Consider the following 12,606-nt stretch of genomic DNA (forward strand, 5'->3'; position numbering starts at 1 on the left):
AATAAAGATTGAGGCATTATGTTTTCTGTTTTCAAAGCTATGGTAATTAAAATAGTATTATACTGGCATGAAAAAGACATATAGAACAACAAAACAGAACAGAGAACCCAGAAGTAAACCCATATAGATATTCTTTATTAGGGTGAAGAAGTCACTTTCTATTCTTAGACTGCTAATAGGTTTTTAAAATCATGGATTCTGTCATACTAATTTTCTGCCTCTGTTGAGATGACCATATAATTTTTTACTTTTGCAGTGTTAATATGTTTCTTTGTTCATATGTGTTGATATAAAGGAATACCTGAGGTTATGTGATTTAAAAAGAAAAGTTCATTTGGCTCATTGTTCTTCTGCCTGTACAAGAAGTATGGTGCCGGTATCTGCTTCTGGTGAGGGCTTCAGGTTGCTTCCATTCAAGGTGGAAGCGGAAAGGGAGCCAGCATGTAGAGTGATCACATGGCAAGATAGACGGCAAGAGGTGGGGGAGGTGCCAGGCTCTTTTTACCAACCAGCTCTCACAGGAACTAATGAGCAAGAACTCACTAATAACCACAAGAAAAGCACCAAGTCATCGAGGGATCTGCCTGTATCACTCAAACATCTCTCATTAGGCCCTGCCTTCCACATTGGAGTTCTAACTTTAACATAAGGTTTGCAGGATCAAGTTTCCAAACTATATAGCAAAATGAAAAATTAATTATTGGATTTTTATGTGTTAAACCAACCTTGTGTTCCTGGGATAAACCCCATTTGGTCATAATGTAGCATTCTTTTTATGTATTGCTGGTTTGATTTGCTAATATTTTATTAAAGATTTTTGCATATATGTTCACTAAGGATATTTGTAGCTTTTATTTTGTAGTATCATTTTCTAATTTTGATATTAGGATAATGCTGACATTTTAAAATTAGTTGGTAGATGTGCTTTCATTTTCTATTTTCAGAAAGTATGTAAATTGACATTATCTTAATTACTTGCTTGGTAGAATTCATAAGTGAAGTTATTTACATCTGAAGTATAGTTTGTGGAAAATACTGTCATTAGGTATTCAATTTCTTTTTTTTTTGAGACGGAGTTTCGCTCCTGTTACCCAGGCTGGAGTGCAATGGCACGATCTCGGCTCACTGCAACCTCCGCCTCCTGGGTTCAGGCAGTTCTCCTGCCTCAGCTTCCTGAGTAGCTGGGATTACAGGCATGTGCCACTTGTCTCCATCTTAATAAATATCATTCATGGTATTTGCTTATTTCATTTAAGTCATTGAATTTATTATTATAAAGTTGTTCATAATTTTAAAATTATCATTTTTATACTTGTGGAATCTAAGTGATGTCCTTTCTTTCATTTCAGATATTAGTAATTTGTCCTATTTCTATCTACTGATCTGTTGATATGTCTGTGCTCAGTTTATCAGTCTGGCAAAAATGTAAATCTAAAATGGACAAAAAATTTGAAGAGACTTCAAAAGTGGTATAGAAATGGTAATTAACATATGAAAATAGGCTCATACCATTAATAACCAGGGAAATGCAATTAAAATCAAGTGAGATTGCCCTGTACACCTATTAGAATGACCAGAGTAAACAGACAAATTAAAAAACCCCAAAACCAAGGGCTGGAAAGGATGTGGCTAAATCTGTACTCATACATTGTTGTCAGAAATGCGGAATGGCAGGCACTTTGGAAAATGGTTTGGCGGTTTTGTACAGAGTCATTCACGTATTGACCATATAACAAAGTAAACCTAATCTTAGATAATTGCCCAGGAGAAAAAAAACTAATTAACACAAAAGTCTGTATGTACATTTTTTTTAGTAGCTTTATTCATAGTTTGCCAAAAGCTAGAAGCAACTCAAATGTCTTTCAGTTGGTGGATAAATAAAATGTGGTACATTCATGCCATGGAATAGTACCTAACAATGATATAATAATAAAAGGACTGAAAACAACATGGATTGTCTTCAAATGCATTGTGCTAAGTGAAAGAAACTAGATTCAAAAGGCAACAACACTTATGAATACATTTAGATGACATTCTGGAAAAGGCAAAATTATAGGAACAGAGAACAGATCAGTATTTACCAGAGCCTGGGGTCGTGGGGATAGGACAACTCCAAAGGAAGAAAAGGGAATTTTGGGGGATGACAGAACTGCTCTATATTTTGATTGTGCAGGTAATTACGTGACTTATGAGTTTGTCAAAACTCACAGAACTGTAGGCCAAGAAGACTGCATTTTATTGTACATGAATTATAGTGCAGTGTAAATAAAGCAACATGCTGTATTTAATCATGACAATTTTTCACTCAATATCGTGTTTCTAACATTCTTCCGTGTCGCATGTAAAGTTCTAATTCATCAACTTTCTCTGCTGCATATTATTGTATTGTGTGAATATTTCAAATGTATTCATTCATTCTCCTGCAGAAGTATTTTGTTATTGTTTTCCATTTTTCTTTTTCTGCTAAGCTCAATACTTCTCTAATGATTTTGGAACAATTTTGTGAAGTATAGAACTAAGAGTAGAATTGCTGAGATTTAGGGTATGTGCCTATTCAACTTTACAAAATAATCTGACATTTTATTTTCAAGTGGTTGCCCTGGTGTATACTCACACTTGAAGTGTTCACTTAATAGTTTCCAGGGCTTCACATTTTCACCAGCACCTGGTATTGTCAGGTTGATTTTTTACACCCTAGTCAATATAAAATAATACATTTTTATGGTTTTAATTGGCACCTTTCTCATTACTATTGAGGTTGAGCATTGTTTCATGTTTTATTTTTTTTGTTTGCTCATTTCCCATTGGGTTGTTTCTCTTTTCTTTTTTATTTACATGGGATCATAAAGTACTTTTAATACTAATCCTTTGTTAGTTTTTATGTGATGTAAACAGATTATATAAGTTTTGACTTATTCTTTCACATTGTGGTGTTGTGGTTGAAATTAGAAATTAATAATTTTAAATAATAGTAAATGCATTGTTTTTAGTGTTCTTATACAAAGATCAGTTGTTTTAAAAATGTGTGCTTAACTGAAGGTTATAAAGATAATTTATATTTGTTTCTCAATGTTTTAAAGTTCTGTTTTTTATATTTGTTTATTCAATATAGAATTAATTTTTGTATGTGGCATGAGATAGGCATCCAATTTATTTTACCTACAACCAATTGTCTCACAACGATTTATTGAAAATCCGTTTTCCACAATGATCCAAATATTAGCCTCTGTTATATTTCAAGTTTTCATACATGCATGGGTCCAGATATCTCTTTTTGTCCCATTAGGATTTGATTCCTCTACCGATAACATACCTTACAATTATTATTCTGTTGTGATACATTTTGATATCCTATTAATTTTGTTTACCACTTTTCAGAATTATAGTTTTATTTAGTACTGGATGTTAGATCTAACAGTTTGGTCAGATTCAGGTTAATTTTTGACAACAATACTTCATAGGTGATCTTACATGGTTCCTATTATATATGCTATCAGGTAGCATCACTTTAATGAAGCTGTTTGCTTGTCTGTTTAAAATGCTGACAGCCAGATCTCCTCATTGTAAAGTAACATTTCTTTCCCTTTAGAATTATCAAGTAATATGTGGGGTACAACTTTGCCTCACTTTAAATTATTTTAAAGTAAATTAATAGGGCTTATTTGAATCCATTGTTTATTGGGGCTTGCAAAATAGTAGCTATCATTATTTTTCTCCATTCCTACCCGATATTTTCTCTTAAGAAGAGGCTTTTCTTGCAAAAGGAGGTGAATTCTGGTTTATTTCCAAAAGAATTAGATTAAATGCTTAATTCTTTCTTTTAATTACCAGTTTTCAGAGTAAAGATCTGATGTAGTAGTTGCCTCCAATGGAAGTGGGTTCTTTTTTTCCTGTTTTTCTATGTTGTTATCATTATGGATTTAATTAATTAATTTATTTATTTATTTATTTAATGTGTTAAATCAATCCCAGTGATACTCAAATTGTCTCAAATTCACTAGTGTCCTTTTTACATAATCTTGTTAGTCTTTCACTATGTCCTTACTGTCAAGCATAAAATGTTCCAGGCTCATCTTGTACTTTTCCTGCCATAGACTGACAGCTTCTCTATTTCAGTCCCAGTTTCAGTTATCTATGTATTGCTCTGGTTTCCAGCCCTCTCTTTATTTCTGGACTCTGGGCATTTTTTCCAGGTTATTGTTGTTGTTGTTTTTTTCAAACTTAGGTTTCATTTTTTCCAACACCAAATAGTCATTCAGTGACAACTCTGGGTTGAATACTGAAGTGAACAAAATAAATTCTCTAAGCCCAAGGAGCTAACTTACATTGCAAAAATCCTTGTTATATTACCTATGCATTTTAATGTATATTTTGGTCTTCCCATTTTAGTTACTGTGAAGGTTTTAAGTAATCTGGCCTGCTAATTACCATTAAAGGTGTCATGAATAATAATTTGTAAAGTTTTACATCAGTTTGCAGAATGAATATTTAGAAAAACAAAAAATAGGAAGTCCAGTGAGGAAGGAATTGCAGTACTCTAGGTATAAAGTGGTTAGACTATTGATAGAAGTAAGAATGAAGAAGAAAAACTGTACCACATGAATATCTTGAAGGGAGAAAAGATAGAATTTTGTAACCGTTTAGTAAGAGGGCGTGAAGCAGATGAAGGAGTCAAAATTAGCTTCAAATTTTCTTCCCTGGCAGAATGAAAGAATGACTATAACAACTACAGAAATAGTGTAGCTGGTGTGAATGGGTGGGAAGATAAACATATTTTTTGGGTATGAACTGTATTTCTATATTTAATATACCATGCAGTGTCTTAACATGGTATTTTACATATAAAGGATAAGCAATAATTGCATCAACTTACTGCATTTGAAAAAAGCAGCAGAGTAACTACCTATACGTCTCAAGGCAATTCGGAAAACAGGACTATATGACAGTGAGTAAGTGACAAGATTATAGGTGAGGAGGGGTAGTGGAGGTGATTTCTTTGCATCTCTAGAGTCTGGTTTGGTGTTTGGCACCCAACCAGCCCTCAATTCACATTTATCAAATAAATTAACCTAAATCATTTGCATAGACATAATAGCTGAACCCATGGGAATAGATCTTAATGCAGAGAACATTCAGTTAAAAAACAACCCTTCTTTCCTATGCCCTGCACTGCTAACAACTGCCTGCCTCAAAAGAGCAATTCTAAACATAGCCAGAGTTAGGGATAATTGGTGGAGTTGAGATTTCAGGAACTGGTTTGTTTTTTGGTTTTGGTTGGGGGAGGTGTATTCTGGATTTAAGACATCAAAGTGACAGACCTGCCACTTTGAACGCTGATATTAATTATATCCATTTTGTACTAGAGCCAGATTATTTCCACAAATTACAGCTTGTCAGTGCAATCAGCGCAATCTAGGCCCCCAAATAGAAACCTCCCATTACAGGTTATTAGCCGAGGACTGGACTGCTCTATAGCATTCACTAAAAGGTTATCGGATTTCCCTCCCTACTTTCAAAAGGACCTGACAGCCCTTTCTATTCCCATCCTCAAGGGGGCGGTGACTACGGAAACACTCCTTAACCGCGGACGCTCAAATCTGCGTTAAAACTGCTCCGCTCCCCGTTGCGTCAAACTCAGAGGTCAGTGCCTCAGACTGAGCCTGCGCATACAAGTGGTGCAGAGCAAGCGCATGCGCCCTGACTGCCCAGCAAAGGCGACTCTGGGCGGGTCTGGGCCGCTCCAGCGTTTTGGGGCCCAGGAGCTGTGGGAGGAGCTGGAGGCTTCACCCTGGTAACCACAGCGCCGCTGCTGCCCTGCCTTGCGGGCCTCAGGAATGGCATCGCCTCTGGGTGTGAGGGTACTTTGGCCACCGTCCCCGGAAATAGCTGCGCCCGCCTCTCAGATACCTCATCCTCCCCACGCCGCTGCCGCTGCCGCCATGCAAGGGGAGGACGCCAGATACCTTAAAAGGTGACGACTCCCCGAGGCTCTGCCCTACCCTCCTTGCCAGGGCCCTGCAGATGTTCTTGGGTTGGCTGTGAGATGTCACTGGGCAGCGCTAGTTTAGAAAAGAGAATGGGAGGTAGGGAGAGAAGTCACTGAAAGGAAAGGGAAAAGGTGAAGGGGGCGGGCGGGGGGAAGGAGAGAGAGCCCTGGGGGCCGCGAGGTCCTCTGACCTGACTTCAAGGAGCCCTGATACTATTGAAAGATGATTTCCTCACTGCATCACCTTATTCCAGGGGAGAGGGAGGTAGGGCGGGGTAAAGCGCATCTGTCTTTGTTTCGCCCCACCCCTCTTCCTAGACTCTCCATTTTCCCATAATAGATAAATCCTATGGGAGCCTGGGAATGAAGTCTGGTGCATCCGCCCTCAGGCCTCAGTTTGGGGTTCACTGCCATGGGGTTTTGAAATGATGAAGGGGAAAGAAGTGATGGCTTCTGCTTTTTGGAAGGCTGGACTGAGATGTTGATTTCCAGTCTCTTTCTGCTTTCCTCATTCATGTCATTCATTTGACTCCCATATTATACAACATAATTTTTGCAGGACATTTCATAATTATCAAGAGATTTGTTCAGAAGCTTGATGACAATAAAATAGGTCACAATTTATTTTAGATATTTATAGTATCCATTACACACCAAAAAAATTGTAGTCTGTTGGGATCATTTGACTGCTGGCAAATACTCAGATCATTCCTGATTGAAAAAAAAAGTTACTTCTCACTGGACTAGAAGTAAGCAGTGATCCAATAGAAAAAAAATTTAATTCAGTACTAATTCAGTAAATATTCTGTAATAGTCAAATGTATTCTTTTGGGCACAGTTTCCTCATCTGAAAATGGGACAAGTATTACTTTCTGAGAGTATAAAAATACTTTTAAAAAAATAAAGCATGAATGTAAGGTGGTGGTATTCTTCAAGTCGTAATACTCTGGTACTGAATATTTTTATTCTGGCTTGGCTGAGCTCTGATCACCACAGAAAAGTCTTCCAAGTGTTAGTAGACTCATAAAAGGAATTCAAACAATTGTATTAATAAATAAATCAACTGTACTGTCCTTGCAAGATAGGCATGTATTGCCTGTCTTTTTCATTTTATGAAATATATCTGAAACTGGCAATTAGCCAGACTTTATCAGTAAAAAATTTTAAATGAATATACAAGCCTTCATCAGTGTTTATTTCCTCACTGAATTTTATTTAACGTTGGTTTTTAACATAATTTGGTTAAAAATTTTGTGACGGAAGAAAATAGATTGTCTTTTAACTTTAAATTTAAAATTATTCTGGAACAAAGAGCCATTGTTATACCATTAGCTGATTTTCATGTAATGTATTTGTGTAAGAGGTAGTTTGTCTTAAGATTATTGTACCAGTATGGACACTCAGGCATACTGTGACTTATAATTCTCAACCTATTGTTTACTTTTAAACACATACCATCTAGTTCCAAAAATAAAACAGAGCCAGTCAATGAAATGTTTGAAGTAAAGTAAGATTAGAATCTGGAAAGGTTGAAAAATACATTTCTCAATTTCATCTGATTTTGAATATAATTCATAAAAGTTTGAATTGTCTGTTTTCAGACTAGAAATATACAGCAGACATGTATTTATACAGGCCTGATGGAAGACATTTATGATGTCTGATAGACCCTTCCATTTTAATTATTTTTTTGACCGTGATTACATACATTCTTTAAGGATATTTTTACTTTTATATTTTGTTTTTAACAAGACAGCAGATAGCAGTATATTTTCAGTCCCTTTCTACCCCAATAATTCCATATTTTGGTCTTATAAAAATAATATTTTTTTGGATCCCTATGTGTTTTGGTGTTTGATTCTTATATGCCCTTCCCTTTGTCTGGAACTTGCCCTGTTCTTTGCCCAGCTGACTCCTTATCTTTCCTGTTTTGATATAAATACCACTTTTTCCAGAAAGCTTTCCTGAACTTCCCTTTCCCACTTCACAATCCAGGTCAGGTATATTTGTTAGGTTCTCATGATAGTTAATACCTTGTTTTTTCCTAATCTTACTACTTTATATTTCCTTCTGGTTTAAAAACTTCATAAAGGCAAGGTATTATGTATCTATCTTACTTTTGGAACAAAGAGCCACTGTTAAACCATTAGCAGATTTTCATGTAATAAATTTGTGTCAGAGGTAGTCTTAAGATTATTGTAGCAGTATGGACACTCAGGCGTACTCTAACTTACAATTCTCAACCTATTGTTTACTTTTAAACACATACTATCTAGAGTTCCAAAAATAGTCACAATATAGGTCAGGTATTATATTCCCAGCACTCAGCAAGGTGCCTGAAACATAGATTATTAAGCCAACTCAGTATAAGACTAGAAAGAAATATGGGCCCAGTCATATGGGACTTATGAGCTATAGTAAAGATTTGAGACTTAAAGTGTGTTGGGAAACTACTGAAGGATTTTAAGAGTGAACAACATTTCTTCATTCATTCAGTAGTTGGGATTCTACTGTGTAGAAGTCATTGAGCCAAGTGATAAAACATATTTGGTAAATGAAACATAAGTATATTCCCTGCCTTCATGGCATTTATACTCTAGCAAGTAATACAGACATTAAAAGGTATTAATATAGTGATGTTTATTGTATTAATAACTGCTATATGAGATAAGTATGTGGCTTTTGTGTCAAACTTTTCTCCCGTAGTATAATCAAGGTCCATCTGTGTTGTAGCATGTATCAGTACTTAATTCTTTCATATAGCTGCATAATACTTGCTTTCGTTTGGATATAGTTTGTTTCCACCAAAGGTCTTGTTAAAACTTGGTCCCCAATGTGGCAGTTTTGGGGGAGCTGGAGCTTGGGAGGTGTTTTAGTTGTGGGGGTGGATCCCTCATGAATGGCTTGGTGCTGCTCTTGACTGAGTGAATTCTTGCTCTCGTGAGACTGGATTAGTTCTCTTGGGAATGGATTAGTTCCCTCTAGAGTTGGTTGTTATAAAGCCAGGAAGACCCTCAGGTATTCTCTCTTGTCACTTCCCTTTTGATCTTGTCCACCATGTTATAATGTTATAATGAAGCACAGAAGCCCTCACCGGAAGCCAGGGTTCTGCCCTTGAATTTCTGAACCTGCAGAACTGTGAGCTAAATAAACCCCTTTTCCTTATAAATTACCTAGTCTCAGGTATTCTGTTATAGCAACATTAAATTGACTAATTCAGTGTTCCATTATATGGATATACAAAATTTTGTTTATTGCTTGTTTGTTGATGGACATTTGGGCTGTTTCTACCTATTGGCTATTGGGAATATATAACTATTATTATATAATATATATAATAGCTATAACTATTACTGTACAAGTTTTTGTTTGAACACCTGCTTTTTATCTTTTGGTGTATACTAAGGCCTGGAATTGCCACACTATATGGTAATTCTATGTTTAATTCAATGAGGAACTACTAAAATGTTTTCCATAGTGACTGAACCATTTTACATTCCCACCAGCAATGTAGGAGAATTCCAGTGTTTCCATATCCTTACTAACAACTCTTATTTTATTTTATAATTATTACTATACTAGTGGGTATAAAATGGTATCTTATTTTGGTATTGATTTTCCTTTCCCTAATACTAATGACACTGAGCTTTCCATGTGCTTCTTTGCCATTTGTCTTTCTTCTTTGGGAAAAGGAGTTCTTTATAATAGAACCTTGTCAGATACATGATTTGCAGACACTCTGTCCTGTTCTGTGGGTTTTCTTTGCACTTTCCTGATATGTAAAACTTTCATATGCAAACATTTTTATCTTTGATGAAGTCTAATTTATTCTTTTGTCGCTCATGCTTTCGGCATCATTATTTAAGAAACCATTGTCAGATCCAAGGTCATGAAGGTTTGTCCTTCTATTTTCTTTGAAGAGTTTTACAGTTTTAGCTCTTAAATTTATATCTTTGATTCATGTTGAGTTATTGTATGGTAAGAGTCCAACTTCATTATTTTATATGTGAGCATCTAGTTGTTCTGACATCATTTGTCAAATAGATTGTTCTTTTCCTCCATGAATGGTTTGGGAATTTTCTTTTTGAAAATCAAGTGACCAAAAATGTTGGGGTTTATTCCTGCATTCTCAATTATATTTCATTGATCTGTCAGTCCTTGTGCTAGTACCTCACTGTTTTGATTACTGAAACTTTGTAGTGAGTTTTGAAATCCAGAAGTGTGAGTCTTCCAACTTGTTGTTCTTTTTCAAGATTGTTTTAGCTATTTAGGGTTCCTTGCATTTTCATTTGAATTTTAGGGTTGGCTTTTTCATTTCTGCCAAAAAAACAAAAAAACTGTTGGGAATGTAATGAATCTGTAGATCACTTTGGGGAATATTGTCATCTTAACGATATTATGTTCTTCAGTCCATGAACATGGGATTTCTTTGCTTTTTTTTTTTGAGACAGAGTTTTGCTCTTGTTACCCAGGCTAGAGTGCAATGGCGCAAACTCGGCTCACCGCAACCTCCGCCTCCTGGGTTCAGGCAATTCTCCTGCCTCAGCCTCCTGAGTAGCTGGGATTGCAGGCACATGCCACCATGCCCAGCTAATTTTTTGTATTTTTAGTAGAGACGGGGTTTCACCATGTTGACCAGGATGGTCTCGATCTCTTGACCTTGTGAGCCACCCGCCTCGGCCTCCCAAAGTGGGATTTCTTTTCATTTAGTTCATATTAAATTCTTTCAGCAACTTTTTGTTGTTTTCAATACACAGTTGTTCCTTGGTTACATTTATTCCTGAGTATTTTGTTCTTTTTGATGCTATGGGAAACGAAATTTTCTCAGTTTTCTTTTCATATTTTTCAGTTCTAATAGATAGAAAAATAACAATTTTTTATGTGTTCTGATCTGTATTCCAACTTTGCTGAATTTATTAGCTGTAACCAGTTTTTTTGTGCCACTTTAGGAATTTTCTATATATAAGATTATGTCTTTGGCAGATAGAAATAATTTTACTTCTTCCTTTTCAATCTGGATGCCTTTTTTTTTTCTCCCATGCCTCATTGCCCTGGCTAGAATTTCCAGTACTATGTTGAATAGATGTTGGGAAAGTGCATAAACATTCTTGTCTTGTTCCTGATCTTAGGGGGAAAGCTTTCATGCTTTCACCATTGACTATTATATTGACTGTAGATTTTTCATGTATGCCCTTTATTATGTTAAGGAACTTTTTTTGTATTCCTAATTTATCAAGTACTTTTATCATGAAAAGATGCTGGTTTTGTCAGATGCTCTTTCTGTACCAATTGAGATCATTGTGTACTTTTTTTTTCTTTATTCCATTAATGTGGTATATTATATTGAAATACCCCTGTGGCCATGTTGTGTGGTCCTTTTAATATACTCCTGGATTCTGTTTGCTAGTGTTTTGAGGATTTTCACATCTATATTCATAAAGGATATTGTTCTGTAGGTTTTCCTGTAGTGTCTTTGTCTTGCTTTGGTATCAGGGTAATGATGGCCTCATGGAATGAATTAGAAAGTTTTTCTTCTGTTTTATATCTTTTGGAGGAATTTGAGCGGTATTCATGTTAATTTGTCTTTAAATGTTTGGTAGAATTCACCAATGAAGTAATCTGCTACTGGACTGTTCTTTGTTGAAAGGTTTTTGATTACCGATTCAATCACCTTACTTGTAGTTTTGTTCAGATTTTCTATGTCTTTTGAGTCAATTTTCGTAATTTGTGTGTTTCTAGGAATTACTCTTTTTCATGTAGGTTATCCAATTTGTTGGTGTTCGTATTATCCTCTTGTAATTTTTTAATAATCAAAAGAGCAGCAGTAATGTCCCTCTTTCATTTGAGGCTCTTCTTTTTTTCTTAGTCTAACTAAAAGTTTTCCAAAAATTTTTGTTGATCTTTTCATGTAACTAATTTTTTGCTTCATTTTCTCTATTATTTTTCTAGTCTCTATTTCTTTTATTGCTGTTGTCTGTTATTTCCTTCTACTAGCTTGGGATTTTGTTTGCTCTTCTTTTCCTACCTCCTTAAGGGGTAAAATTAAGTTATTCAAAATATTTTATTTTATTTTTTAAAGAAATCTGGTAATCTGTATAGAGTGTCTTGTTGTGGATCTTTGAGTTTCTTTGAAGTTCATTGAGCTTCTTGGATATGTAAGTGTGTCTTTTGTCTACTTTGGGAAGTTTTTGACCGTTTTTTTCCCCAGCATTCTCTATGCTCCTTTCTCCCTCTCCTTTCATACCCTCATTGTGCATATGTTGGTATACTAGATGGTGTTCCATAAGTCTCTTAAGCTCTGTTTATTTTTCTTCATTCTGTTTTTTTTCTATGCCTTGAAATGGACAGTTTCATTGGACATGGTCTTCAAGTTTTCTGATTCTTTTCTCTATCTGCTCAGATCTGCTGATAAAAACCCTGTAGTGATTTTTTAATTTCAGTTATTGTACTTTTCAGCTCTAGTATTTTTATTTGGATCCTTATAACATATTTTTGAACTATTTATTTGTTGATACTATGTTTTCTGCTTTTTCTTAGTTCTTTTTACTGGTTTCTTTAGCTCTTTGGGCATATTTAAAACAGTTGATTTAAAGTCTTTGATAGGATTCAGTGTTTGTGCT

General features: G+C 35.3%; 1 protein-coding gene across 2 annotated transcripts in view; it reads left to right on the forward strand.

Annotated features, from left to right (window-relative positions):
• The first annotated feature begins 5,699 nt into the window (after positions 1-5,699).
• Positions 5,700-12,606, forward strand: part of KIFAP3 (kinesin associated protein 3) — a 142,711-nt gene continuing 135,804 nt past the window's right edge. For both annotated transcript variants that reach the window (XM_078356300.1, XM_002807710.7), the window contains exon 1: positions 5,700-5,971. In XM_078356300.1, the coding sequence (XP_078212426.1) occupies positions 5,835-5,971 (137 nt within the window). In that variant the 5' untranslated portion in view covers positions 5,700-5,834. The remainder of the gene's footprint in view (positions 5,972-12,606) is intronic.

The sequence above is a fragment of the Callithrix jacchus genome, chromosome 18, assembly GCF_049354715.1.
Source record: "Callithrix jacchus isolate 240 chromosome 18, calJac240_pri, whole genome shotgun sequence".
Taxonomy (NCBI): domain Eukaryota; kingdom Metazoa; phylum Chordata; class Mammalia; order Primates; family Cebidae; genus Callithrix; species Callithrix jacchus.